This window comes from Pan troglodytes, chromosome 14 (assembly GCF_028858775.2).
Source record: "Pan troglodytes isolate AG18354 chromosome 14, NHGRI_mPanTro3-v2.0_pri, whole genome shotgun sequence".
In the NCBI taxonomy this organism is placed as follows: Eukaryota; Metazoa; Chordata; class Mammalia; order Primates; family Hominidae; genus Pan; species Pan troglodytes.
In genome coordinates this window covers 115,830,641-115,857,063 of record NC_072412.2, presented here as the reverse complement: position 1 = coordinate 115,857,063, position 26,423 = coordinate 115,830,641, and the positions used below count along the sequence as shown (strand labels likewise).

At 44.9% G+C, this 26,423-nt stretch overlaps 1 protein-coding gene across 2 annotated transcripts in view; it reads left to right on the top strand.

Moving 5' to 3' along the window:
* The window catches only part of COL4A1 (collagen type IV alpha 1 chain), a 158,449-nt gene that overhangs the window by 68,096 nt on the left and 63,930 nt on the right, over positions 1-26,423 (top strand). For both annotated transcript variants that reach the window (XM_016925527.4, XM_063792319.1), the window contains exons 3-8: positions 23,535-23,624; positions 23,724-23,768; positions 24,933-24,977; positions 25,072-25,134; positions 25,629-25,682; positions 25,878-25,904. In XM_016925527.4, the coding sequence (XP_016781016.3) occupies positions 23,535-23,624; positions 23,724-23,768; positions 24,933-24,977; positions 25,072-25,134; positions 25,629-25,682; positions 25,878-25,904 (324 nt within the window). The remainder of the gene's footprint in view (positions 1-23,534; positions 23,625-23,723; positions 23,769-24,932; positions 24,978-25,071; positions 25,135-25,628; positions 25,683-25,877; positions 25,905-26,423) is intronic.

Genomic DNA, 26,423 nt, shown 5'->3' with positions numbered 1-26,423 from the left:
GCCCAGGAAATTTGGGAAGAGTTTAATGTCGTGTATGGCTGAGCTTGTACAGGATACCCTTTCTTTTGTTATGGCAAACAGTTTGTAGCTTTACCAGCCATTTAGCGCCTAGATATTTGACACAATCGGTGTATGTCCATGTCACACCTTTGTATAAACCTGTCTCTCTGCATCTCAACATTTGGCTATAGCTGCTGCTTTTACACAACGGATCTAGGCTAGGATAGAAAAATCCTGGCTTGTGAGTGTCAGAGCAAGAAAGAGAAAGAGACTGTATCTTGGGCCAGGCCTGGGGCCGAGTATGTTTTATGCACATTATTGTAATATCTATTATACAGTGGAAGAAACCAACCAGCCCGGGCTTTTTCCACTTGGTGGTATTGACAGTTTGAGTGGGATAATTTTTGATTGTGGTTCTGTCCTGTCCATTGCAGGACGTTGAGCAGCATCCCAGCCTTTACACATCGGATGCCAGGAGCACCCCCACCCCAGCAGTCGTGACATAAATATATCTCCAGCTGTTGCTAAATGTCTCCTGGCGGGGGGTGGGGGGTGCAGACTCACCCTGGATGGAATACCGCTGAACTAACCCCATCTTCTATAGCTAATAAAAGACAAATAACAGGATTCAGGCACTAACCAGAGTACGACTTAGTTTCTACTCCTTCAGATAAGCAGACCCTAATCTGAGGGAGTCGGGCCAGCTGAAGACACGGCTCAGAATATCCCGAAGTCTTGAGCAAGTTCCTTTCCTCTTACTGACTCTGTGGTGGGCCCACCGCGCCCCTGGCCACCTGCCAAGGACAGCAAGCCTTCTGAAGCCTTTCTCTAACGGGTCGGGACGGGGAGGACTGCTGGAGGACCACAAAGAAATGAGCCTACTCCTCTGGGGCCCTGGGCAGACCTCCCAGTTCCTGTTCTAAAGGAGTCAACGTGGGCCTCCAGCCTGGTTCAACAACTAACCCACAGCGAGCCCCTGTGTGTGACAAGGGGCAGGTCAGCCAGTGAGCAGCCACTCCTGCCCCACTGTCCCCTCCTGAGACAGGTTAGGGGTGCCCAGCCCATCAAAACATGCATCCCACCCCATTCGGGATTGCTTTTCCCTGTGCATTAGGAATAAAACCTCTCTAAGGGGAAGGCATTTTGAAGTAAGCCTGTTTCAGGCCTGTGAGAGGGCTGCAGAAACACCCCCAGCGTGAGCACTGGGTCACCCCACAGCCCCTGCCTTTCGGAAATCCTGGTGTAGACTCCGCTCCACAAGGAGCTCCTTCCTCTGTTTGAAGGCTGGTCATCTTCACTGTGTCTCCGCGATTACCCAGGACGTGGGCATGGCCATGCTTCTCTCACGTCCTCTCTTTGACTCAGGATCATCGACTTGTGCCTCTGCCTCCTCCACATCTGGAAGAGGCGTCTTCTTTTCCCTTTTCACAGGCTACTTAGAGCTGGAGAGGGATTGTGTCTGTCAATCCTTAGATACATGATTAATTAATCAACGCATGTTTTTCAGTTGTTACTTTGCTGGGCACTTTGAGAGATGCAAAATGAGCACTCTTAGTATATTTCTCTCAAGGACATACAAAATAAGAAGAAAAATATTATCTGTAAGGAATGCCATAAATCTAATACCTAAATACAAGAAGAGAAGAGGACAGATTTTCCAGTCTGTTGAATTAGATGTGCCATTTTACATTGATTGTTTTTTATTAGCTCCCATTGCCAGAGACATTGCAATGTCTACGTGATAAGGAGTTTAGGCTTGAGCTTGCATGCTGGTTTTAAACACATCATCTACAACATTCTAGTCGTTTTTGTGCTATATTGTAACAATTGTCAAAGTGCCTTAGAATCTAACATTACCTTTAAGGTATGGGACTCACTTTTTCCTAAGATCATAAATTTAGGGTATTTTCATAGTTGTAATTAAATCTTAGATGAAATTCCTTTTCGAGACAGGGACTGTACTTTATTTGTATTTTTGGAGAATTCAATAATCTTCAGTTTATAAATATATTTATTTCCATGATCTTTCCTCTAATTTACACATGGGTAACAATAGACATAGTTTTAGCCATGTTTTCGTTATGAAATTAAAATATACAAGGACAGAGTGCTTTAAATATTCCACCATATAGATAGATGGACTGGCTCTTCTCCTGTTATTCCTTGTTATTCCTAGTATCTGTGTAGAATATATTTGCATCTCCAGTAATTATTAAAGAATAATAATTACCTTCTTGTATGATTATCTTTCTTGCATATCTTCTTTTTTTTTTTTTTTTTTTTGAGACAGAGTCTTACTCTGTCGCCCAGGCTGGTGTGCAGTGGCGTCATCTCGGCTCACTGCAAGCTCCACCTCCCGAGTTCACCGGTTCACGCCATTCTCCTGCCTCAGCCTCCCAAGTAGCTGGGACTACAGGCACCCGCCACCATGCCAGGCTAATTTTTTTGTATTTTTAGTAGAGACAGGGTTTCACCCTGTTAGCCAGGAAGGTCTCGATCTCCTGACCTTGTGATCCGCCCCCCTCAGCCTCCCAAAGTGCTGGGATTACAGGCGTGAGCCACTGCACCCGGCATCTTCTTTCTTTTATTGCTGTTTTTAACAGAATATTAAAAAATTTTTCCTATAAATTATATCAACCACTGTTTTAAACGTGAAAGGTGTTATGCTTCTTCTTAGATACTAAATTTTTTACTCAAGCACATGAAAGCAAATATTTTTGTGTAGACTCTTTGAAACTTTGGATAAGTTCATTCATTTGAACTAATAATGGTGAGTTATTAATAATAACAGTAATTTATTAAGTACTTAATATGTGAGACGCACTGTGCCAGATTTGACTTGGTGAGAATTTCAAATCTAGTCTATTTAAAAAGAAATTCAATTTTCTTACTTATATATACCATAAAATCAAAACGCATTACAAAGTGTTCCTTAGTATACAATACTAGTGGGATTTAAAAAATAAATATGAGCTTTGTTTAGGTAGTGCATTAAGCATGTTTGAAATTACTAATTTTTTGAGATCAATTGAATGCCTCTGTTTATACATGTTTTGAATATTCCTGAGAGACAATAGTGTCTAGTTTAGCCTTTCCCAAAATATGATCATCAGACCATCTTTAGGATGTCAACAGATGTTTCCTCCGGGATGGAAACGGGAAGAGGTTCCAAGGACACAGGCGTTTGGGGAAAACTGAGTTCAGGTTAAATGGACATTTGTTGTTTTGCCCTGGGATGTCTCAGAGCCTATAATAAGATAGTATATCATCTGGACCTTCCGTGGGTGCTGCGTCATATACAGTTCCCCACACTTATTTGAACCCCCCCCCCCCCTTTTTTTTCTTTTTCTTTTTTGAGATGGAGTCTCACTCTGTCACTCAGGCTGGAGTACAGTGGCACAATCTCGGCTCACTGCAACCTCCGTCTCCTGGGTTCAAGTGATTCTCATGCCTCAGCCTCCCAAGTAGCTGGGATTATAGGCGTGTAACCCCCCACCTGGCTAATTTTTGCATTTTTAGTAGAGACAGGGTTTCACCGTGTTGGCCAGGCTGGTCTGGAACTCCTGACCTCAAGAGATTTGCTGTCTCGGCCTCCCAAAGTGCTGGGATGACAGGCGTGAGCCACTGTGCCGAGACTCTGACCCTTTTTATTTCTGAAGCCAGGAACGGCCTTTGTGAAAGAGTGGATCGGTGGATAAAACCTTGATTCTAGTGTAAGTTCCCCCATCTACCCACTGTTTTTCACCAAGTTGTTTTGACCAAGTTATGCCCTGACCTGGAAATTCCCCAGAGTTGCTAAAAGACCTGAATGGGGGATACTGTACATAAGAGCACTTAAGCAATTTAAAATGTCACATGTGGGGACATATGCGTGTCATGTGAATAGCAGCTGCATTTTGAGGTTGCAATAAGTGTGAGGAAAATGTGCTTGTTAGCTCAGTTCTAGACAGATCCATGGATAGAAAGACATAGACATGGATCCCCATCCAGCTAAGTATTTGCAATCCGCAGGTGAAGCCTGGAAACCCAGAGAAATGGACCTGTTCCATCCGTGACAGAAGCGCTCCCAGGACCTAAATTAAAGGGATGTTAGAATGTTTTGAGAATCTTGGCAGGGCCATTAGGTAGTGTTTGTAGCTTTTGGATGCTTTTGGTGGAGGGAAAATGAGATGGGCTCACTTGGGAGGTCTGCCTGCAGTTTCCATCCAAATTTCTAATCAACGTTGTGGTTTTATCATCCATTTCCGGAATCATTACCCCTTAAAATGTGAGGAAAACGACTCTCCTTTTCTTCAGTTCCCCAACTTTTCCAAATACTGCTGCGAGTTTTTGTTGCCAACAGCTTTTCCCAATGTGCGTGTACTCACCAACGTCCAGACTCCTCCCTCCCCTCGGCCGGCCTTGCTTGGGCTAGCTAGTATTCAGAGGGGAACATGCGTGAGATATCACTTTGTTTTTGCCATCTAATGGATTCCACCCCCCAAAGTATCTGACTTTGACAGTATGGCTCATCTGCAGGACCCGAGGGTGTCTTCCCTCCCCTCCCGTTGGCTGGCTAAATGGGTTAATAGACGAGGGTGTCTTCCCTCCCCTCCCGTTGGCTAAATGGGTTAATAGAATACATTCTCATTTCCTTTTCCGTGTTTTGTCTGGCGTTTGCAATGCCAAGATTTTTTTCCAGATGTCCCCTATTTCCTATTTCCACATACCGCATGAATCATCATCTGGCAGAGGATCGTGAGAATCCATGTGATCAGTGTGGGTTCCCACATTCACCTACTTTTGTCTTTTTTGATAGTTCTTTGAAAACAATGAATTTTTAAAAAAATATGCCTGAATTCAAGGGTAAAATATCAACAATGTACCCTAGAAAAGCCCCTGGAAGCAGATCTATGCTAAATGGTTTATTTTATTCTGCACACGAGGCCCACCCGTCGCTGGCTCCCCTATGCCTTGGACGTCACTGATACACACACATCCCCTTCCCGAACAGGGAGAGTGAGCTGCACATTCTCTTTTCCAGCTCCACTTCCTAGTTCTGCCCACCGTAAAATCTGCCCTTTTGCCATGCGCTGTGGGACCTGTTAGACTCAGGAGAGACCATCATACAAATTGATGGCTCTTGATTTGCAGCTGTATCTGGAGCTCACCGAATCTAGTGCAGCTTTAAAAATAGGGAGCCGATTCTGTTTCCAAGTTCAGAAGGAGCAGCAGAAAACGAAGTATCTCGAATGGCAGATCACATGCCATGACTTTTAAAAGCCCAGAGCACTCTCCAGGAGTACAGGCTGTCATTGGTGTGGCCCAGCACCGGCAGCGTCTGTCCCGACTATTTATGGGAAAAAATATTTTTTTGTAAATATGATCTTGACAAAACATTGGCTGGCAGGAAAATAGCTTTCTTTTCAGGGGAGCAAAATGAGAGTGTATATTTTAATTCAAGATCAAAGACTTAACATAAAACAAACCCTGACAAATGAAAACTGGGCAATGGGATTTTCCTCCTGTTTGTTGGTAGAATATTTTGAGCGTTCAAACACATTTCTAGACAGCAAGTTGTGATGCTAGATAATTAGGTAGTGTGGGTGTGGAGAACTGCACGCTCAAAAATGGTATTAACAGACCCTCATCCTTGTGAAGTGGTTTAGCACAATGTGCAATTAAACAAAGGAAGAATTAGTCAGAGTTAACGAGCAAACCAGATGGCTCTGGGGACATGGTGCCCCTTTGTCAGATTTTTCTTCCTTTGGCAAATCCATTAAACATGGTAAAAGTATACTTCATATAGCTTAGCTTTGGTTCGTCACATAGTTTTATGAGTTTAATGCTAACTGGCCCCAAATTCAATGATTCTGGATTTCCTTACATGAGAATCTGACACGAGAAGCTAACAGTGATTCCTGGCTAATTTCTAAAAAGCTGTAGTGAAATCAGAAGGGTTAAAGACCCTTGGTACGGTTTCTCCTTTATTAGATATTTGGACAAATACCTGAAGGTAATGAATGATAGATGTGAATTTCTTACACAGGTCTTGTTAGAGCTTGAGGACTTAACCAGAGAATTTTCTGTGGGTGTCCTGCTGTAGCATGTTAGGGCCTTAGGTTAGTTTGCCCTCCTAGGTGAGAAATCCACAACCCTAAGACTTGAGTACCCAAGTCTGTGGCATGTGGTGACATGCTTGATTTTGAAGTGGTTTTCCCTAGAAGATTGGTAAAGGAATGACATCTGTCTATAGTAGAGCCAGTAAATTCCTTGAGCTGGAGAACCAATGTCCACTCATCCCAGTGCCTCCTTGTCCTGTGGGCTCCTGCTGTACCCGTGGGCCTGGGTAGTGGCCAGCGGCAGTCCTGGAGCCTGCCCTACAGGCTCATGATGGAAGATGCTAGCCAGTAATAGCACAACTGAACCCCCAAATGAACACTCTGCTAAGACCTCCAGGGAGGGAGAAGGCACGGCTGCGAGAATGGATGTCCAATGGGAAGAAATTGATCTGCAGGGGGCAGGGAAGGGCAAACCAAACAGTCATTCGCAGGCCCCAAAAGCTCAGGCAGCCGCTCAGGTGCGGTGGCCCATGATTTACGCCTCCAAATTCCATTTCCCTGTTTGACGTCAGATTTTTCCCGATTTGGAAATGTTGGTGCTTTGAGAAATGTCCATGGACAACTGTGCCTCCTCACCTCCCCCTTCTCACTTCCACATACAAGACTCCAGAATGTTAAAGGACACATCTCCACGAGTGTGAAACTGTTTGTTGCTGTTTGACTCTTTGTGTCCCCATGTGGGGCTCCCCAGTCTCATCGATATGTCCTGGGCAAGGGCAAGAGGCACCTCGGTGGATCTTGTTCCCACACTGACTGTCTCCTCACCATGCGGGCTGGAAATGCTGTGTGTTTTTCTGAGTCAGGGCTTTGGGAGGCAGCACGCTGTCTCCAGGTTCTTGGAGTTTTATGGATGCAACGTCATTAATCATCCTGACGGGGCTGATGTGGGTGGCAGGTGTTGGGTTCTGCCTCCTGATTGGGAGGAGGGGCTGGGTGCCCTGCCCTGAATCTGAATGTAGAGGCCCTGGGTAAACGGGTGTGCCCTGTCCTGCCTGGACCACACATCAGGAGCCCTGGGAGCAGAGGTTCCGGGCAGTTGGAGGCCTCCTTGCTTCCGCCTCTGCATGTGGAACCTGCATTTCTTCGCAGGAGACCGTGGCTCCACAGGTGTCCTGCCTGTCAGGGCAGAGGAACGTACCACGGGGGGACTTCCAGCAAACGTGAGGAACAGCACGCTGGCGTGACTGGGGCAGAAAGCAGAGTGGTGTTTTCTTCTTTGGGGGCCTTTGATAGGGACCTGGGCAGGGTGTGGTGGGGGCCGGAGGTGCAGTGGCTTCTGCAGGAGGCTGGGGAGGCTCCCCGTGGTCTCAGAGGAGGTGGACCATCCCGTCCCACCTCACTCGCCCCCTTTACCCTTCTTTCCTTTATAAAATTTCTGCCCTTTCTGTTCCTCCCACCACAATTTCCCATCCACTTTTCCTTTCTCTCTGTTCAGGGCTCATGTACACCTGTGTGATTTTCCAGGGTGTCACGACAAGCCCTGATGACCCGCACCTGCCACCTGTGTGCTTTGTCCTCTCTACTTCACATGTGTGCATGCACACATCACGTGCATGCACATATCACATACACGCACACACATACATATACATGCACCACACACATAACATATACACACACCACACACACATACATACCACACATACCACACACACCACATACATATACATGGAACACACACCATGCACACCCACACCACAGGCACACACTCACACACACACACACTTTCTTCAGGAACCCCCCAGCCCTCCACCACGTGGCCTGAATGGAGCCCTCCTTGTCCACCTGTTTTGGGCTTGGTTCTGCTCCTTTTTCCTGAGTGGGGGATTTTGGAGGGCACTGCTCTTGGGCACTCAGTGTGGATTTGATGCTGTGGAAGGGGACAGGAGAGCTGGTGGGCCAAGCTGGGAGGGCAGTTACCGTGGAGTGAGAGCCAAGGCCAGCCGGCAGAAGTCACCCACAAGAGGGTGAACGTTGGAAGTGGGGCCCAAGGAAATTACTGACATTTTACAGGGCAGAGGCATAGGGCTTTATCTCTTCCTCTTAGTCTCCCCAGGATGCTGTAATAGAATACCACAGACTGGGTGGTTTCAGCAGCAGAAGTGTGTTCCTCCCGTGCTGGAGGCTGGAAGTCCAAGATCAAGGCTCCAGCAGATTCGAGGTCGGCTGTGGACCCCTTCTTCATAGGCAGCGTGAGGGCGGGGGCTCTCTCTGGGGTCTTTTTTCTAAGAACACTAATTCTGTTCATGAGCCTCATCACTTCCCAAGGCCCCACCTCCATGCCATCACCTTGGGGGTTAGAATTTCCACACAGGAATTTGGGGCGGGGCATGGACATTCAGAACACAGCACTTTTATTATCCTGGGATGCAGGACATGTACAGTGATGTGTGGCGACAAAATGCATCCCAGCTGTGTTGAGGTAACTGTGTAATTGGCTGGAAAATTCTCAATCTGAAAAAATTCGAGTCATTCAGATTTAAAGTTGAAAACCTCCTAACAGGAAAGAGTTGGGACTCTGACCTCTAAAACCCTTCTAAATGTTAGTGTCCTCTGAGTTGAGATCTTTCCTGTGAAGCTGGAGGTACTTCAACACTCCACTGTTACTGGCCTTTCTAGAGCAAAAGCTATTTTACTGAAAAGAACTTTGGTATGCGGTACATGTCAGAACTGTCCACTCATCTGAAGTGAAGGAAGATCAGGCCCATAATGGGTGATTACTTCACAAGCAGACATTTCCTCAGTGTCAGCTATGTTTTCGGTGATGTATTCTGAGGAAAGGGGAGCGGTGACTCTGCAGTATTGAGCCAATGTGCCTTCATCTTCCCTGTCTCTTCACATCTGCTGATGGGAAAACCAAAGTTTGTGGAATCCCCAGTGCCATCTGGTTTTCCTCCCCTTTTCCTTTTCTGAACAATCACGTTCCAAGTTGAAGCAATCATAGCTGGGAAATTTTGTTACATTTTCCTCACTGTCTGTGGTTTTTTCCATTCGCTAATCAATTTGATTCTCCATATTTTATTCCTAAAATCATTTTATCTGGGCATGTGAAGTGGACGCTAGTACTTGAAGTCACTCTATTTAAATCTTGCCTGACTTTCTTAACTAGCTGTTCTGATTTCTGTCCTCGTCTAGAGACAATTGACCAGATGCCATTTCTTTGGCCTTCCTATTGGATAAGGCCGTGAACCCAAAGGGAGGGGGAAATAGATGATAATTTAGGAACTTGGGAGTTGGTATAAGCATCCGTTTCCTTTCCTGTCTCACTCATTTGCCTTTAGGAAGTTATATCGTTAATCCTAAATGTGTGTCTTCCCTGTGTTTAAAAGAAGAGTCCCCCAGCCTAGAGGCTGCTCATTCGCATTCTGGGTCACGTGTTCCCTTCCAAGGCTTCCCTGTTCTCCCTGCCACGTGGAGGGGCCGCAGGAGCCGCCTGCTGGGTGCGACGGGCCGGAAGTGGGTAGTGACAGGCCCGGAAGCGGGTAGTGACAGGCCCGGAAGCGGGTAGTGACAGGCCCGGAAGTGGGTAGTCATTAAAAACTTGCCTTGCACGGAAGCTACTCAGTATGTGCCCTTCAAAATTGGATTTTTAAAGGAATCTGCTTCACCCAGTGACAGAGAAGAACACACATGTTCTTTTCCATCCTGTCCAATATTTTGTTCCTGATGTAGACCCCCCCCCCGCCCCCGCACCGCCACTCCTCAGGGGCATCCTGTGCTTGATAGCGGGGTGTCAGCTCTGGAAGCATGTGGGTGATTTTACTGCAGAAGCACGTGGCTTGGCAGCTGCTCCGCGATGGTCCCGCCCAGCTGCGCTTCCTGAGTCCTGTAAGGTGCGAGTATGTCCCTGTGCATCCCTTTCCCACCTGTCACCGGGCACCTCTTGCCCAGCGAGGGTGACGTTCAAATGGGCACCTGAGGACTGTGTGTGCAGCGAGGTGTAGCTCCACCCAGGAGGGTGTATTTAGGGACCATAGGGACCAGGAAGGGCTCTGGGATCAGCCCCTCCACAGCGGGCCTCCCTGGAGACCCGAGACAGGGCTGCCTCGCTGTCCTTGCCTGATTTGTTATCCCAAAATTCTGGGCCTAACCCACGGCAGGATATTTATGTGGAATATCAAATAGTTGTTAAAAAGATGACTGCTTTCCCTGTTTCTTCACAGAACGTGCTGATTCTCCCTGTGGAGAACCAAGGGTGGGCACCTGTAGGTTTAGAATTCCCATGAGAGCTCAGTTTCCACCAAGTTGGCAATTGTATATTTGGGAATCAAGGGAAGGCCATTTCAGGGTGCTTGGCTGACTGGCCCTCTCTTGCCAAAGACAAATTGCCTCAGTGATGTGTCCGAGACCTCAGACCCTGGGAGTGGGAGGTCTGGGGGCGTGGGAACCAGCTGCCCCCAACCTGCCTCTTAGTGAAGCTTCTCTCTCTTTATGTCTCTCTGTCTCTGTCTCTTCGTTTCTCTCTCTCTCTCTCTGATTCTGTGTTTGTGTGTGTGTGTGTTTGTGTGTGTGTGTGTGTGTGTGTGTGTCTACCGTACCCATACTTGGTCATCTATCGCCCAATTGATATAACTTAAAAAAAAATTCCATATACGTGGGAAAGTGTCACATGTTTATATACTCTACAATCTATTTTTATTAGAAAGTTTATACCTCATAATTTACAAACTGTAACCCAGTTGTTCTGTTTCCACATCTTAGTTTCTAGCCAAAGATCTCAATATTTTAGCCTATTGATATTAAGTAGTTAAGAAAAAAAGGCAGGAAATGATACTGTAAGTTTAGTCTTTAAAACGTCTACAAACTAGGCATAGTGAAAATGGCATTAAATAAGATCTTACTGATAGAAATTTTTAAATAATTGGGCCACACCTTGGATTAAAATATATCTCCATATTATCTTTTGAAAACAGGCTTGCCAATTTTATGAACAGCATTGAGGTGAAGAGAGATTAGCAGCTCAGGGAAGACCATTTTTAAGTATTTATGAAGTAGCTATTTATTGTCTTAATTAAGCACCAGTATTTTGCATTGAGTTTGCAATTATATGCTTTTCTTATCTATTCAGTTTTAAAACCAAGATTTTAAGCAAAACACAAAAGAAAAAACTTCAAGATGTTGGCTTAATTTCTTTCTTTGGGTGACTGTATATGTTTTAAAGGAATTAATGGTGTTTACTTAAAAGAGATTAAAATTCAGTTATTTATTAATTTAGATTGATCTCACTACTGCTTTTTCAAATTAATGAGGTTAGGCTAATAGTGGGTTTTGTAAAACCTCCAGCTCTGCTGAGATTACCTTGTATTCTATGGACAAAGTTGGTTTGTCTAGTTTTAACCTGGCAATTGTATATCTGGGAGTCAAGGGAACTGTTCTTATCTCTTAGATTCCAAGTATGATTAATGGAGTATTGAAATTATTGCAGCATGCTGGGGGAAAATGTTATCAGTGATAAGATACAGACAAGTAACTTGCTTGGGGGTAAGGAAGTAATCTGGGGATTTCAGACCGGTGTATGTCGTTAGCTACTTCCAGGCTAACCATGGAGGAGTGTGGTGGCTTTACTAAGACCCAGGCTGACCTGACAGAATAAATAGAATGTTCTATGCTTGAACTGCCTGAATTCCAGAGATATTTATTAAGGAAAGAACACAAAACCTTGAGTATAAGATAAAGGGGGGAGTTTCTTGAAACTGTCATCTTTTTTAAATACTCAAGAAATTCCAATTTTCTTATGTCTGTCTTAGCCACAAAAACAGGAATGAGATACTTCCTGGGTCATGACTTGTGGGAACACTAGCAGTGTGGCCTTTTCATTCTCTTTTAAAACATTCTGTGGCTTCAGAGGAAATGCAGCTGGCTTGTTGGACATAGAAATCGTGAGAATAAACACAAAATATTTATGTGTTTAAAAAGCAGTAAAGTCAGACCAGTTTCTTTCAGAACCATTTGTGCAGCATTTAACTGAATACTTGAGCACGTTTGATTTTTAAAATAATGCTGCCAGGTAAGCTAGGCAGGTGGAGTCATCCCTGACTTACAGATGATGGCAAAGCTGATTTTCAGAGCGTCCCAGGGGTTGGCGCTGGAGCCAGCACCAGAATTCCAGGCTTAGGTTCTTTGCCCATCCATGCAGTGACTGAAGAGAGAGCATGGAAAGCAGGGCGCCCGGAGCTCCACGTGCTCACCCGGAGTGCAGGTGCTTGTTTTTGCAGTCATTTGAAATTAAGATTCCTAAATCTGCACCCTCTTGTAGATTTATATCATTTTCTTGGGATCTTTCCTGAGTCACTCATGAAAATACTTTATTTTTGTTTATTTATTTATTTATTTTTTGAGATGGAGTCTGCCCTGTCACCCAGGCTGGAGTGCAATGGCATGATCTCGGCTCACTGCAACCTCTGCTTCCTGGGTTCAAGCGATTCTCCTGTCTCAGCCTCCCAAGTAGCTGAGATTACAGGCGTGTGCCACCACGCTGGGCTAATTTTTGTATTTTTAGTGGAGACAAGTTTCACCATGTTGGCCAGGCTGGTCTTGAACTCCTGACCTCAGGTGATCCACCCGCCTTGGCCTCCCAAAGTGCTGGGATTACAGGCGTGAGCCACCGCACCCGGCCCAGTCGTGAAAATATTAATTGAGTACCTACCCTGTGCCATCTGTTCGAAGTGCTGGGGGAGGGAACGAGAGGGAATGCCAGTCACTGCCTGCTGGGTTCCAGCATCTCCTGGAGGTGCTATGTACGCGGCTCTGCACACCCTGGCAAGGGAACCGCAGGGACTACGGAACCACTCAGAGGATGGGGACCCTGGATGTCCCCTGGCAGGGCACCTGTAAAACCCAATTTTGATAAATAATTATATCTAACACATTTTTAAGGAAAAAAAAAGAAAGGTTTTTCTTAATTGCCAACGAGCAATTCTCTCAAGGTTTAAACCTGAAGACTGTCTTGCATGCTTTTGTATTATTAACTATAATTCTTATCTTCAGAGTATTTCATCTGCAATTTTCAAGTTTACTTTTATCACAGACCAAAAAAAGAAAAAAAATCCATCACCTACCTTGTGGTGTTTCCTGCCTTTGCTGTGTCCTCGTTTTGTTCCACAACGCTGCCCCACACCCACATACGTTATTAAGTTCACGTTAATAACATCCTCGCTGTCTAAGTACTTAGGCACTAATTGGCATTTTTCAACATTTCTGTTAATGTAGAACACGTCTTTCGAACCCTCAGGGGCCTTGCTTTGGAGCTAATGAAAATAAAGCAAAGTGTCTTTATAAGAAAAAAAATTAGGTCAGGAGCGTTGGCTCACACCTGTAATACCAGCACTTTGGGAGGCCGAGGCTGGCGGATTACCTGAGATCAGGAGTTCAAGACCAGCCTGACCAACATGGTGAAACCTTGTCTCTACTACAAATACAAAAATTAGCCAGGCATGATGGTGCACGTCTGTAATCCCAGCTACTTGGGAGGCCAAGGCGCAAGAATCGCTTGAACCTGGGAGGTGGAGGTTACAGTGAGCCAAGATCATGCCACTGTACTCCAGCTTGGGTGACAGAGCAAGACTCCATCTCAAAAACATATATATTTTTTTCTTATACAAACTCAGAAGAGAGCTAACCTCTTATTGATATTTTGTTATCAATTACTTATGTTCCTGCAGTCTTTCTTCTTCCCCCAAATCTTTAACTAAGTCATGACCTAGAATTGTGATAAATTTCATGGAACTTCAAAAAAAAGACGGTTGTGCTGGTGAGCAGAGGCGTGATTTCATGTGCAGACTCTCAGCACCTCCTAAGTGTGATCATTCCTGCAATGGCTGGAGCTCAAGTTGGAAGCATTCATTTATGCCATGTCCATTTCTAGGTCTTTGAGGATAGTATTCCATATATATATTTTTTAATGGAGTGAGTAAAAACCAAAACCAAAAGTTAACCAAAGTGTTGGCAGTGGTGACTGGGCATTTCAGCCCCTGCCCTGGGTTAGGGCTCTCTTGAGGGACATTCCTCAGTTGGCTTCCCAACTCTTGGCAGGTCAGTACCAAGCCTCTAAAGTCTACACGGAGGCTGCCTCTTGCTTGGTGTGTCCTGCCATCCTTGGGGTGTCACCCAGGCAGGAACCCCCAGAGAGCTCTGTGCAACTTATTTGGAGGATGGTTTTGCTACCACTGGGCTTTTTCCAGCTTTGTCATATTAGATAAAGGCCTCCTGCTGTGCCAACACCTAGCTTCAGTGGCTGATTTTGGCCTCTGATTGCTGCAGTGTGCAACATGCACAACCATCCACACTGTCCATAGCTGCAGCAAGTGAGATTCCAAGCCTGTAGCATAACACTTGTTTTCTGTACTGTTTTTCTCATTTTAAAGATATTTTTAAAAATATATATTTGAGAAACAGAATGTTAGGTAGTAGGTTTAGGTAGAGGCATCTGTGATTTTGGTTTTAATGAGTGTTCATGCTGATAGGTTAAGCAAAGGAGAGAATGTTATCATCTTTTTTGGGATCCAAAAAACTGGATAGATTTTTTTTTCTTTTAGAATTGGCAAAACTCAGGAGAATGGACTAAATTACCTTAATGCATAAGTTTTCTATAAACTTATAGTGGAAGAAGACCAAAGAAGAACCTTTACATAAGTTTTACTGGCAGTGGGATGTTTAGCAGTGGTTTCTTAGAGACCTCCCTGTGATTACATTTGTATCTATTTTATGCATGTTTTGTAGAATTTAATTTTTTCAGTATTTTCTATTTCCATACAGCTATTTTAAAAATTGAATTTGCTATTTTTTCTGTATTATCATTAGATTCAAATACTCTCCCAATTTATAAAATGGATGTGAAAATGCTATCCAGAAAATATCCATCATTCTCATTATTTATAGGCTGACCGCATTTACCTGTAATGCAATAGCCTCGATATTCAGGTTACTAGTTTTTATATTTAATTTTAATTAAATTTTGAATCCTAATTAAAAATATTTACCATAGAGTTCTTTTAGGCCATATCAAAGTGATTTATCTCACTCCGCCCACAGAATGTGTTCAATGGCACTGAATATTTAATATTTTAATAGTAATATATTACTACAATGAATATTTAGGAAAAAGGCTTAATTCTTTAAGGTCCACCAGGGAGGTTTAGTTTATTTGGGGGAAAATGTATAGTCCCAGAGCTCCCTCTTGTGGCGAGCAGCTGCAGCCCACGGAGACTCCTCACCCAAGCCCTGATTGAGGCCGTTGGTTCCTCCACCGGGGCCTGTCACGGGCTGGATCCACTGTCTGCCAGAGTTTGGGTTTTCTCCAGATCATTCAGTGTCTGAGTACTTCTTCAACAAGGGGGTGCTTGGCTGAGATCCCATGGGTGTGTCTGAGGTGCCAGGGCCCGCCGGGGAGGGTGTGAATGTGCCTGTTTCACATGGAGGCAGCACTCTCGAATGTGCTGAGGGGTGCCAGGGCCCTGGGGTGCTGCTGTGTGGGTCGCAGGTGCCTGGAGGTGGATGAAGGGTGGGTGTCTACGGACGCCCCGACCAGGAGCTTGGCCCTTCACATGGGCATTTGAATGTGTTGTTGATGGAGCCCGGAGCCAGGAAAATACAAGTGTTTCCAGAGAACGCACTGTCTGCTGGTGTGGTTTGATGCGAAAACGGAATTAAGCTGTTGATGACAAACGCGCTGCCTGAGCGCAGGTATACATGGAATCTGACTGAGCAGGTTCACAAGCCTTTGGAAAAAGATCATCATCATATTTTTCTTCCTTTCCAACGTGGAAATCTGACTGCTCTGGGAGACTGACTTAAAATGGTTCTGTTTAACAATATTTGAAACGGAGTACTGCTTTGGAGTAAGAATTAATGAGAGCCTTTTGGACTGTTTTTTCTGAAAAAAGATAAGAAAAAACTCTTGAAGATAATAGTTGTCTCTGGAGACCTTTGCTGCTGCTCACAGCTTTACTGTGCGCTTCCATGAGTGAGTCTCGACTTTCATCATGGACAAATGTTTGGAACTTTGGTAAGATATAAAGACCTTTGGAAATTTTTAAGATTTTTTTTGGCTGCCAGTAATTTATCAGCACTCAGTTCTCCTAGAACATTTTTACTGGATCGGGGACGTCAGATGGTTTGTTTGCTTTTGGATGGCTTTTGGGGAAGTTTTAAATTGTTTATAAGAAGACCATACTGAGGGCCCCCTTGAGTTATTCTTGTGTTGAATGATAGTTCTTTAGAAAGTATTTTCTGAAGGACTCTTTTTAATTCATTTTTTTCTTTTAAGCTGATGTGCAAAGTGGATTTTCATGGATCAGAAAATATCTATGGTTTTATTTCTTTGTAAATGTGGATCTATCAGAAATATTCACTGTGCATCTCCTTTGTAACCATCGCCTTCTAGCTTTGAATTACATATGACTTGAGTGTTCGTTCAGCTCTGTCAGTCAACTTCATAGTGAATGTTAAAATTCATATTAGAATACTTGAGCCTAGAATTGTGCCAGAATTCATCATGGGCTCAGATAATGTTTCAGCATCAGGATTTGTCCAACAGAAATCTCTCCTTGAACATGGACACCTGGAGACAATTCTGCGTTGAATGCTATAGCAGCAGGCAGGCTTTCGCTGAGCACAGGGTGGACCTTCTTCATCACATGGACCTTATCGTGAGGGCTTGGGATTTTCCACTCAAGAATCCTGGGGCCAGAAGTCCAGTATAAAAGTTATAGTCCAGGCTTGGCCATACGGAGGAAGGCATTTTCACTTCTAGTTTATCCAGCCCAGCTCCCACCCCTCAGACCCCAGCCACTGTTCTTTCGGCCAGGAGACTCCAGCACTGAGTTCTCTCCCATTCTTCACACAGATTTGCTCATCTCCATCATCGGCAGCCTTGGGAGTAGTCAGAACCAAGCTAATGATAGTCAGAAGGAGGACGGTGGAGGCCCATGAAATGAGGAACTTGCCCAAACAACCCCACGTGCTTTAGAAGACACAGGACAAGTCCTGAAGTCTCCTAGAAATAGAACAGCTCTCATGATATCTGAAAGTCATGGGTTTTGAAAGATCAAAATTCAAAAGATAAAAACTTTGAATTTTGATCTTTTCCTGGGCTAGCGTTGTGCGATAGGCAACTCTCGCAATGCCAGTCAGGGGCCACGAGCCGTTCTGGTTTTCACTTTTGATACAGAATTCGATAAATTACACAAGATATTAAACACTTTATTATAAAACAGGCTTTGTGTTAGACCATTTTGCCTAACGTAGGCCAGTGTTTAAGTTTTCTGAGCATGTTTAAGGATGGCTAGGCTAAGCTACGATGTTGGGTAGGTTAGGTGTATTAAATGTGTTTTTGAGTTAAAAATATTTTCTATTGGGCTGGGTGCAGTAGCTCACGCCTGTAATTCCAGCACTTTAGGAGGACAAGGCGGACAGATCACATGAGGTCAGGAGTTCAAGACCAGCCTGGCCAACATGGCGAAACCCCGTCTCTACTAAAAATACAAAAATTAGCGGGGCATGGTGGCACACTACTATAATCCCAGCTACTGGGGAGGCTGAGGTTGCAGTGAGCCAAGATAGTAACACTGCAATCCAGCCTCAGTGACAGAGTGAGACCCTGCCTCAAATATATACATATATATATATGTATATGTATGTATGTGTGTGTGTGTGTATATATATATATATACACATATATATATACACACACATATATATACATATATACACATATATATATACACACATATATATATATATTTTCAACTTACAGTGGGCTTATTGGGACATACCCCATCATAAGCTCAGGTGCGTCTGTCTGTGCTGCTCAAGCTCTTGCGTATACCCACATAGTTGATGGAGGGCCACTGCACACATTTCCTGGTATTCACTGTCTCAAGCTAGACGTCTGGGCTGGAGGGAGAAAATGAGAATTTCGGGAAGAAGATACAGATTTGCAGCCACGCTTTTTATTCATGATTGGTTTAATCTTTGCTGCTTTAATGTTAAATATTTAAATGCAAGAAATAATAGTAATGATAAATGTAGCTGCTAAGTGCAACAATCCACACTGTTAAATTTCATTCACATACTTCTAGTGAACACATAGACATCCTTTTAAGAGTTCAGTTGTATGTCTCATAGAGCAAAGGAGAGTGAGCACTCACGCCTTCCTCTTAGGGAAAGCAGACCCTCTAGGGGTTCTTCTTGCATCTGTCCCCCCTCAAACTGTGGTGGCAGTATTCCTGCCCTAACGTCAAGCCTCATGGTGTGGAGGGAGCTCCCGGCGGGGCCTCGCCGCAGAGTTTTCCATGACCCCGCGCCACCCACCGCAGCCTTCCCACCCCTTTCCCAGCGGCGGCATTCAGGAAATGGTCCTGCAGATGTCTCTTCTGATGTCTCTTCTGATGGTGGTTGGGCTCAAGGAGTTGGCCTTGTGGAATTTCGGAAAGAGTTCTGCAGTCACCCACTGACTGTGACCCATCCTTGACATCATTTCCCTTTCACTGGATACTTGGTGAGCTCTGGCTTCAAATGTGAGGGCTTTCATTCCCTGAATGATTTGCAGTCTTGCTCGTAAATGGAAATCTCGAGGCGCTAGATGACAGAAAGCAGCAGCAGGGCCATCGTGGTCCCGAGCGCAGCTTGCCCTGCACCTCTCAGCCACTGCTGCGGACTCCAGCCAGTCTGGAATGGTGCCCAGAATGCTTGGACTACAAAGGCGATGGGGGTCCTGTCCTGCCCAGTAACCTTTCACTACCTCTTAAAGTTTTTAGGATTCGTATGTGGAATCCTACCTCATGCTGAGCGTCATGTTATGCAATTGGCTAGTTCAGCATCCATGACATTTTATTGAATTCAAACACCATGAATGAATAAAACAATTTCATTGCCTGTGAAGAAGTTACAGGGTTGAGGTGGAGAAGGAATTGCAGTTTCCCTGATAAGCATTGCTTGTTTCCCTTGGATGCACCCAGCACATGGAGGCTGCCATACCCAGTACACTCAGTGCTCAGTACCAGACCCGGTACCCGTACTCAGTCTGTGCGTAGAGGAAGCCCCCGATAGCTGGCAGCATCTCTGTGTGTGCTTCAGTCCATTGTGAAGATCCGTGATCCTAATATTTCAAATTGGAAAAATCCATTAAAATTTTGATTTAAAGATACGGATTCCATGTCAGCCACTGAAACAGGTGTCATAGGGCCTTTGACAATAAGAATTTTGATGACTGCTTATTCTAGGTATATTTTGTGTTAACATCAGTTTTTGTTGTTGGTAATTATATTTTCCCCCCACATTTAGAAGCTTCATGCTATTTTAACTTCAGCTGTCCTGGGTATTTGATTTGTATTTGAATTTCTGACTTAGCTATGACAGAAGCTTATTTGAGTATTTGCTTTCCTGAATCATGAACTTGTTTCTACAAGCATTGGAAGAGGAAGGGAAATAATTGGGTATTATAAAATGACTTTCTATCCACGCATTTTAAGGATTTTTTTAAAAGTATATGCTTGCTTTAGATAATGCATTAAGCAAGAATTTTAAGTTGCTCCGTATATGTTTGCTTTAGATAATGCATTAAGCAAGAATTTTAAGTTGCTCCATGCATGAAACCCTATTTCGTGCCTAATTTACAACGCCTAATTTTGGTGCTAAGATTATTCTCCATGTTGTATTCTTTCATCTTTATAGACAATGGCACTTCGTTCTCCCTCCACAAATTCTGAATTTCATCATTTGAGGATACAGCAGTAATTGTCTCCGGTTTTGGTATATGATTTTCCTTTTTTGATCAGTGCTCTACATTGCACTGATATTCAGGAATGAGAGCACAAGGTTCAGCTGCATGAAAACTTTCTGTGTAGTATTTTTCAAGTTTCTCGTTTCTTTCTTCCATTTTAAATAGTCTTTGCTGTGACAGACAATGGTTGTGGTTTTCATTTTTGCCTGACATGAAGTCTGTGGCCGCCATGGATTTTTGGACCTTGCCTTGAGCACACCATGGGAAACAGATGATCGAGGGTCCTGTTGCTCCCTGACTCTAACTGTGCACATTCTGCCTTGAGCTCCAGTGGAAGGGGGGGGGTCACTGTGGTCACGGTAGTAGCATTGCCAATTGCAGCTGCAAAGTCTGGCTTGGACACTGCTAGCTCCAATAACCTTTGCACAACATGTCCAGCTCTTTGCTCTTCTTATAATCCTGGTGGAAATGTGCTAAAATCTTGGAGGAATAATTTGGCCCCATACTGCATGCTGGTCGCCAGCTAACTGTATAGCTGTGTAAGTGCTTATTCTGTCCGTTTGCTCTGCTCTGGTTCCCATAATAACCTTGGACAGGGTACAGAGTATTAGATTATTCTTGTGCACTTTTATCTGGACAAAAGATTAAGAACATTAAAAAAATATGTGGGGAATGGCAAGAACCATGTCCATGGAGGAGTCACTTCCTTCTTAGCTCCTTCATTTCAAAGCTCTGGGGATACACAGATTGCTTAAACTTTCTGGTGACATTTGGGAAAGAATGTGTTCTTGCGGTAAAAGCAAGGTCTGGGAATTTGGATTTCTGTGTTCTGTTCCCAGCAGCACGAGGGGTCACCCAGTGACGTACGACAAGTCAGTTAAGCATCGGAATCTTAATTTCCCTATCTGTGAAATGGACACAGAAGGGTCGGTACCTTGGGCCAGCATGAAGTTGGTGAATTGTTTGATGTTCTGCTGGGAACCGGCTTGCTCTAGTGACCCAGAAAAAACAGGGACTGTGGTGGAGGCTGACCTCATTTCTATTTCTGGCTGTAGTGCTGACTCAGTGAGAAACTTGTAGAAATCAGTTAATCTGGCTCTGGTCCTCAGTGCATTCCATGGTTAAATTGAGAATTATAAAATCTTATCATCACTGGTCTCATGGCGATACTGCCCATATTAATTAAGTACTAAAAATACTCCACCAAATGTATTAGAAAGCTTCTGCATGGACCTGCCTTTCTCATTTCCTTCCTGTCTGATGTTGGGTTACTTGGGGCTACGCAAGTCCATATTTATTTATTTATTTTAGCCGCTGTTTGGAGTTCAGTCCTATTCTGGTTTGAGCAGACTTTTCCTATATCCGAAAACTGGGTGCCCCAGATTGGTGACCTTGTGCACCGTAACTCCTTACAGCAGGATTTTCTGCCATTGTGTCCTGGGGCCATCACTGCAGGGTGTATTTAAGGAGCTCTTCATTTGAACAAGTCCTGGTCTGGGAATGTTTTTCCTTCCTCACTGTCACAGGCCTCAGGGAGAAGGAGCCAGCCTTCCCTGTCAAACCTTGGGATCAGGGCCCTCGTGGAGTCACGTCTGTGCTTCTGGCCGACTCCCTGGATGCTGCTGGCCTGAAGGGGCAGTGCCACAGTATGGGGCTTGAGGTTCTTTAATCCATTTACTGTTTGATTCAATTCTCTAGGGTTTGAAACAATCTCTCCCATATTTATCCACATACTGTGTCTAGACTCCTGACATATCCTTTCAATGAAACACAGCTCTATGGAGGTGTGGCGGCTGAGTCCCAGGTTCATAACGTCCTTCCTGCGTTTGTAAAAATGGAGCAGGCAGTTAACTCACCAGTTAAGTGCCAGGACTGGCTGAGTGGTTTGGAAAGAAGGACGACTTTGGATGTTTATGTTATGTGGTGTGTAGCTTGTCGGTTGATTTTTACTTTCAACTAATGCAACTTTGAGAAAGGCACTGAACACTAAGTAATCCTGCCTGTGATCTCCAAACTGTCTGCCTTATGTTTTTAAATCAGCTAACAATGGTTACTGAATCTACCCAATTCGTATGGTAAGGCTGCACTGAAGTCCACATGCTGTAAAGTAAATAGGTTTTCTTGATTTCTTACAATGGTTATGGGTTGTTGTTGTTTTTTTTTTTTTTTTTGAGACAGAGTCTCACTCTGTCTCCCAGGCTAGAGTGCAGTGGCATGATCTTGGCTCTCTGCAACCTCTGCCTCCCAGGTTCAAGTGACTCTCCAGCCTCAGCCTCCTGAGTAACTGAGATTACAGGCGTGCACCACTACACCCAACTAATTTTTGCATTTTTTAGTAGAGAAAGAGTTTTGCCATGTTGGCCAGGCTGGTCTCGAACTCCTGACCTCTGGTGATCTGCCCGCCTCTGTCTCCCAAAGTGCTGGGATTACAGGCATGAGCCACCGCACCCAGCCCAAAAAATACTCTTGAAAGACATTTCTCATTAAAGCCCACCACCACCCCATGATGGCCCAAGGGAGGCTAAGCATCTTGCATGAGGTTCACACTGTGGACTCTGCCCACCCACATCTCCTAATGGTCTCTAAAGAGGAAGACGTCTTGGGGGCTCCATCACAGAATCTCAGCACTGAGACTGTTGCTAACAAGAGAGTTCCATTGATCGAGCGAAATTATAACCAGTTCAGTGAAAAACACCTCGCTATTTGTTACTCTATTTACCCAAGAAATTATTTGGCATTTAGTACATATAAAGGATTGTGCTAGGAATGAGATATAAATATTTCCTGCCCTCAAGAGTTTAAAACACAGTAGAGCAAAACCACCTGAAGTAGTCGTTGCTATCTGTTTCCAGACACTCACTGTGGACTTGCGCAAGGCTGGATGATACTTAGATTTATTATGGGAAGTGGCTCATAGGATTATAGAGGCTGAGGAGTTCCATGATCTGCCGCCTGCAAGCCTGGGAACTCAGGACTCCTGAAGTGTAACTGGGTCCAAGGCCAGCGGCTGGAGAGCCCAAGGGGCTAGTGGTGCAAGTCCCTGAATCTGAAGGCCAGAGAACCCAGAGTTCTGACGTCCAAGGGCAGGAGAAGATGGGTGCCCAGCTCCAGAAGAGAGAGAATTGGCCTCTCTTCTGCCTTTTTGTTCTATCCGGGCCTCAACTAACAATGGCACCTGCTCACCCTGGGTGAGGGCAGATCTTCCTTACTGTCCATGTATTCAAATGCCAATCTCTTCCAGAAACACACCCTCAAAAACACATCCAGAAGTCATGCTATACCAGCTCTCTGATTATCCTGTGACCCAGTCAACTTGGCACCTAAAATTAGGCATCACGGGCCAGGCGTGGTAGCCCATGCCTGTAATCCCAGCACTTTTGGTGGCCGAGGTGGGTGGATCACCTGAGATCAGAAGTTCGAGACCAGCCTGGCCAACATGGTGAAACCCTGCCTCCACTAAAAATACAAAAATTAGCCAGCGTGGTGGCGCACGCCTGTAATCCCAGCTACCCGGGAGGCTGAGGCAGGAGAATCCCTTGACTCAGGCGGTGGACTTTGCAGTGAGCCGAGATCGTGCATGCACTCCAGCCTGGGCAACAGAATGAGACTCCATCTCAAAAAAAAAAAAATATATAGCCATCACAGTTGGTCACCAATTCCTTCCTCTGTTCTTTACTGCTGCCTTTTGCCTGACTGATGTTCCTCTTCTGTAGGGTGAAAGAGGCCTCCCGGGGTTACAAGGTGTCATTGGGTTTCCTGGAATGCAAGGACCTGAGGGGCCACAGGGACCACCAGGACAAAAGGTAAGCACGGCTGTGGGATTGGGGGTGGGTGGATGTAAGATTGCCCGCATTCTTGAGATAGCGGTGATCAATGACAATGGCACTTCTATTCTGTTCCAGGGTGATACTGGAGAACCAGGACTACCTGGAACAAAAGGGACAAGAGTGAGTACAGTTGCTACTCACAGTCGATGATTCCATGCGTGGGACGGCCGCTTCCAGAGCCGGGCACCTTTTCCCTCCTTTCTCCTTGCCCTCATCCTCCAACTCCTCTCCCAGCTCACACAGCACGGGCAGGCAGGCGCGAGGCAGGCAGGTGCGGAGGAGCAGCCCATGACTCCCTGAGCCCCAGTCCTTCCCATGGGGACTGTGCACAGGCTGAGCTCCTTAGTCCTTGGTTCTGCAAACTTGCTTTCCCCCATTTGTTCTTCTTCAGGAATCTCTTCCGGGCATTTTTTAATTTGGGGGAAGGGGCAATTGATGATGTGTCCACAGTCATTAGACAGAGATGACTTCATTTAATGGAAAAGTCATGGTATTTTCAGAGCCAGCCTTGCTCTTCCTCCTCTCCACCTCTTAGTAATGATGAAATGGGAGCAGAGTTATTTTGTGCATGGGCAGCCTTGTTTGAAGGGATCAGCAGTCAGCTTTTAAAAACTTATTTTTTTGTTTTTTTTTTATTTCAATTTTTTTTGGTACAGGTCGTGTTTGGTTGCATGTATAAGTTCTTTCGTGATGATTTCTGAGATTTTAGTGCACCTGTCACCCAAGCAGTGTACGCTCTACCTGTTACGTAGTTTTTGATCCCTCACCTCCTTCCAGCCTTCCCCCCACCTGAGTCCCGAAGTCCATTGTATCACTCTTATGCCTTTACATCCTCATAGCTTAGACGCCACTTATACGTGAGAACATACGGTATTTGGTTTCCCATTCCCGGGTTACTTCTCTTAGAATAATGGCCTCTAGCTCCATTCAAGTTGCTGCAAAAGACATCATTTTGTTCCTTGTTGTGGCTGAGTAGTGTTCCATGGTGCATGGATTCCACCTTTTCTCTATCCACTCGTTGGTTGGTAGGTACTTAGGTTGGTTCCATATCTTTGCAGTGGCGAATGGCAGTAGTGTGCTTTGGGTGTAGCATTGCTCCTGTAAGCCTGGACCATCTGCCCTAGGCTGTGCCCTCTGCTGCCTCTTGTGCAGAGTGCTCTGTCTGCTTTGTGTGTGTTCTGACACCAAAAATGAGGGCATGACTCCATTAACCGGGGAGACGCAGGAGGAGGAAGAGAGGCTTCCCGGCTCTTCACTGACACGCTTTTACTTCCGCCCTCACAGGGACCTCCGGGAGCATCTGGCTACCCTGGAAACCCAGGACTTCCCGTATGTATAGAAAACGTGCTCTACTTCTTTTATGAAATATTCTTCCATCAGGCGATTTTCTGCCTGGGTTACATTTTCACTTTCTTCATTGCAGGGAATTCCTGGCCAAGACGGCCCGCCAGGCCCCCCAGGTATTCCAGGATGCAATGGCACAAAGGTAAATCCAGAACCGAGACCCTCCTTTTTGTGTGTGTTTACGTAATTTTTGCATATTAAGGAGTCAGGTAGTGTGATTCTGTTAATAGAGTTTTATTTGCCACAATTGGAAAGTTGCTTGTCTTAAAGTTTGCTTTATTTAGTAAGGAAATACAGTTTTCCCATATTTAGTGTACCAGAAAGATATAATTGTTCCTTTCTTTTTTGTAGACTTTTATCCTAAAATTGCATTTAAGCACAAAAGTTATTACCTATAATCATTTACTACATCACGTAAGAAAATGCCATTATGGGCCTTTGTCCCTATTAATGATACTATCAAGTCTATTTCTTCTTTCATAAAGTGGTACCCAGTAGCACAGCTTGTGACAAACTGTTTTTAGGAAATGATTTTAACCAACAAATGAAGGGTAGGGCAGAGTGACGCATGCGGTGTCAGGGCTGATGTGTCTGCCACGCACAGTGCGTATGAATGATGCTCTGCTGTCTCCCCAGGGAGAGAGAGGGCCGCTCGGGCCTCCTGGCTTGCCCGGTTTCGCTGGAAATCCCGTGAGTAGAGGTTATTTAGGGCAGAACTTCTTTCTTTTAGTTATGACTTCTCTCTTTTCATTCCATTTCCTTTTCTTTCTTTCTTTGCTTATGTTTTAATAACTTATATTTTATATATAATATTATATAATAACAATTTTAATGCTAATGATATTTTGAGAAAAACAAAACTAACACCAAAACTTTCTTTTTTAGGGACCACCAGGGTTACCAGGGATGAAGGTACATTTTATTTTATTTTGCTTTATTGGATTCATTACAGGGAATCTGTTTAAAACAAGTGCCGTAGAAGCACATTTTCTTTAAACCACTTTGGCTGATCGATTGTTTCTGAACACGCTTCCCTAAACTCTGTTACATTAAAAGACTGTACAAGTAACCCACAAACTCAGATCTCAGACTCTAACGTTCAGACACTTGGCACAGCTTCTTAATGGGGAATAAACAGCGGAAGGAGGCCTGGTGTGGTGGTGAAGGCTCACTTCACCCAAACTGGGGAGGCAGATGGGAGAATGGGGCTCCCTGGGTGCCTCTCAGACTTCCCAGGAGGGAACCTGGGACAGCTTTTCCCAGGCGGGGTGTTGATGTCTTGGGGCTCGGCTGCTGGCATCAGCCCGACCTCAGACTGTGCAGTCCTGTAATGTGTGGGCTGTGCTTGGGCACAGGGCGGGGACCTCGGTCATCTGGGTGTTGGGATCAGCCTTGTCAAAGGGAGGCTTACAGGTCTCAGCAGCTGCAGTA